General features: G+C 38.0%; 1 protein-coding gene across 1 annotated transcript in view; it reads left to right on the forward strand.

The window, feature by feature from the left end:
• Nucleotides 1-6: 6 nt before the first annotated feature.
• Nucleotides 7-2205, forward strand: part of LOC110093111 (putative disease resistance protein RGA3) — a 3366-nt gene continuing 1167 nt past the window's right edge. Inside the window, exon 1 of the mRNA XM_028694405.1 lies at nucleotides 7-2170. Coding sequence (XP_028550238.1) covers nucleotides 192-2170 — 1979 coding nt within the window. The 5' untranslated portion in view covers nucleotides 7-191. The remainder of the gene's footprint in view (nucleotides 2171-2205) is intronic.

The raw sequence follows: 2205 nt of genomic DNA on the forward strand, positions 1-2205 counted from the left end.
AGGAGCATCAGAAGCAGCAGCTTGAGCTGCACGGAGCACGTGAAACGGGAGCCTTGCCTAAAAATGATCTCATTGGGCGGGGAAAGGAGAAGGAGCTTGTTACGGAGTGGCTGAGGAATCCATCAAATGAGCATCGGGGAACTGAGTTGTACATAAACATTTCTCTTCTATCTATAGTCGGCCATGGTGGTATGGGGAAGACAACTCTCTTGCAACATGTTTATAATGATGAAATTACAAAGGAATTTGATCGTAAAATGTGGGTTTGTGTTTCCAACAACTTTGATGTGAAGAAAGTCATTGCAGATATGTTGGAATCTCTTAAAAAAGAGAGGCCTCGTTTGGAGACACTTGATGCACTTCAAGATTTCCTTCGGACTGAGATTATGTCCAAAAAGTTCTTACTTGTGCTGGATGATATTTGGGAGGAGAATGAGGAGAAGGATAAAAGCAAATGGGAGGATGTGCTCGCCCCTCTAGCTTCTGGTGGTTTTGGTAGTAAGATTCTGATAACAACTCGAACAGACTCAATTGCACTGATGTTTGCAAAGGTTCTTAAAAAGAAGAAGGAAATAGTTAAATTAGAGGGCCTAGAGGAAGATAAGTGTTTGGAGCTGCTTAACTCTCATGCATTTGCTGGCGTAGAGAACTCCCCTGATGATCATGAAAATTTAAGAGTCATTGCTCAAGATATAGTTAAAAAGCTTTCAAGATCTCCGTTGGCAGCTAAGGTCATTGGCGGCCTTCTAAATTCTCTTGACTTGGATGCAAGGCGTTGGAGGGAAGTTCTAGAAAGCAATTTATTGGATCAGAATTCTATCCATTCCATCTTAAGACTGAGCTATATATTTCTACCAAATCATCTACGAAATTTTTTTGCATTTTGTTGTATGTTCCCAGAAGATCATGAGTTTGATAAAGATGATTTAGTCCGAATGTGGATTGCATTGGGTTTCATTCAGCCGTCTCAAGGAATGACTATGGAGGATATCGGAGGAAGGTATTTTGATGTTTTAGTCAAAAAAGCTTTATTTGACAAGTTTGAGGTCGAAGATGACGATTTGGTGGTCGGATATAACTACAAGATGCATGATTTAATACATGAGTCAGCATCTAAATTTTTTGCCCAGGTATGCTGTAAACTTGTGGATTATGAAGAGTCATCTCTTAAAATTTCTGAGACTATTCGACACTTGGCTGTTCTAAATGCAAAACCAGACATCTTTAGAAAGATTGAGAAGTTGAAACATTTGCATTCTCTTTTCTTGTTCTATGAAGATTCTAATCATGATCTTTTCAATACACTCATTGAAATATTCGAAGCATCAAGATTCCTACGCTTATTATACATATGGACTTCAAAACGCTTGAAAATAATACCTGAGGAGATTGGAAATTTGATACATCTTCGATACTTAAGGATTGATGGTTATATTTTGACTATGTTGCCAAGATCTCTAAGTAATCTCTATCTCTTGCAATACATAATCTATGAGCAGATAAAGGGGCCAATCCATCCTGAAGTTAATGTTTTTTTACCAAGTGACATTAATAACCTTTCTAACTTGCGTTACATGAAATTTCCCATGAATTGTATTTCATCAATATATGGGATTGGGAAGCTAAAGTCTCTTTCAGAACTGTATATATTTTATCTTAGAGATGTGAGTGGTTATAGAATTGGGGAGTTGGAGAATATGAATGATCTTTGCAAATTAGGAATCAATTGCCTTGAAAATGTTAAGGATGCTGAGGAGGCTTGTAGTTCCAAATTGTTTGTCAAGAGGAGGCTCACAGATTTAACCTTATGTTGGAGTCGTAGTAGCAATGATTCGACAAACTCCGATTTAGATGAGAACGTGCTCGACAACCTTCTGCCACCAAAATGTCTAAGAAATTTGAGCATAAAGAGATACATGGGTGCAAAGTCTGCAATATGGATGAACAATGTCAATCCGATCTTTAATCTAGAGAAAATCTTATTGACAGATTGCTTGAAGTGGGAAACTCTTCCTCCTTTCGGGCAACTTCCCTTCCTCAAGTTTCTGACACTTTATGACATGCCGAAAGTAAAATGGCTCGAAAGTAAAATTAATGGGAATGATAAATACCGTGCCTTTCCATTGCTGGAGGTTTTACATATTACGAAATTAGAAGCATTAGAGGAATGGTTTGAGGCAGGAGTAGCTGCTGAAGATGGATGTT

Source organism: Dendrobium catenatum, unplaced genomic scaffold (genome assembly GCF_001605985.2).
Source record: "Dendrobium catenatum unplaced genomic scaffold, ASM160598v2 fragScaff_scaffold_483, whole genome shotgun sequence".
Taxonomy (NCBI): Eukaryota; Viridiplantae; Streptophyta; class Magnoliopsida; order Asparagales; family Orchidaceae; genus Dendrobium; species Dendrobium catenatum.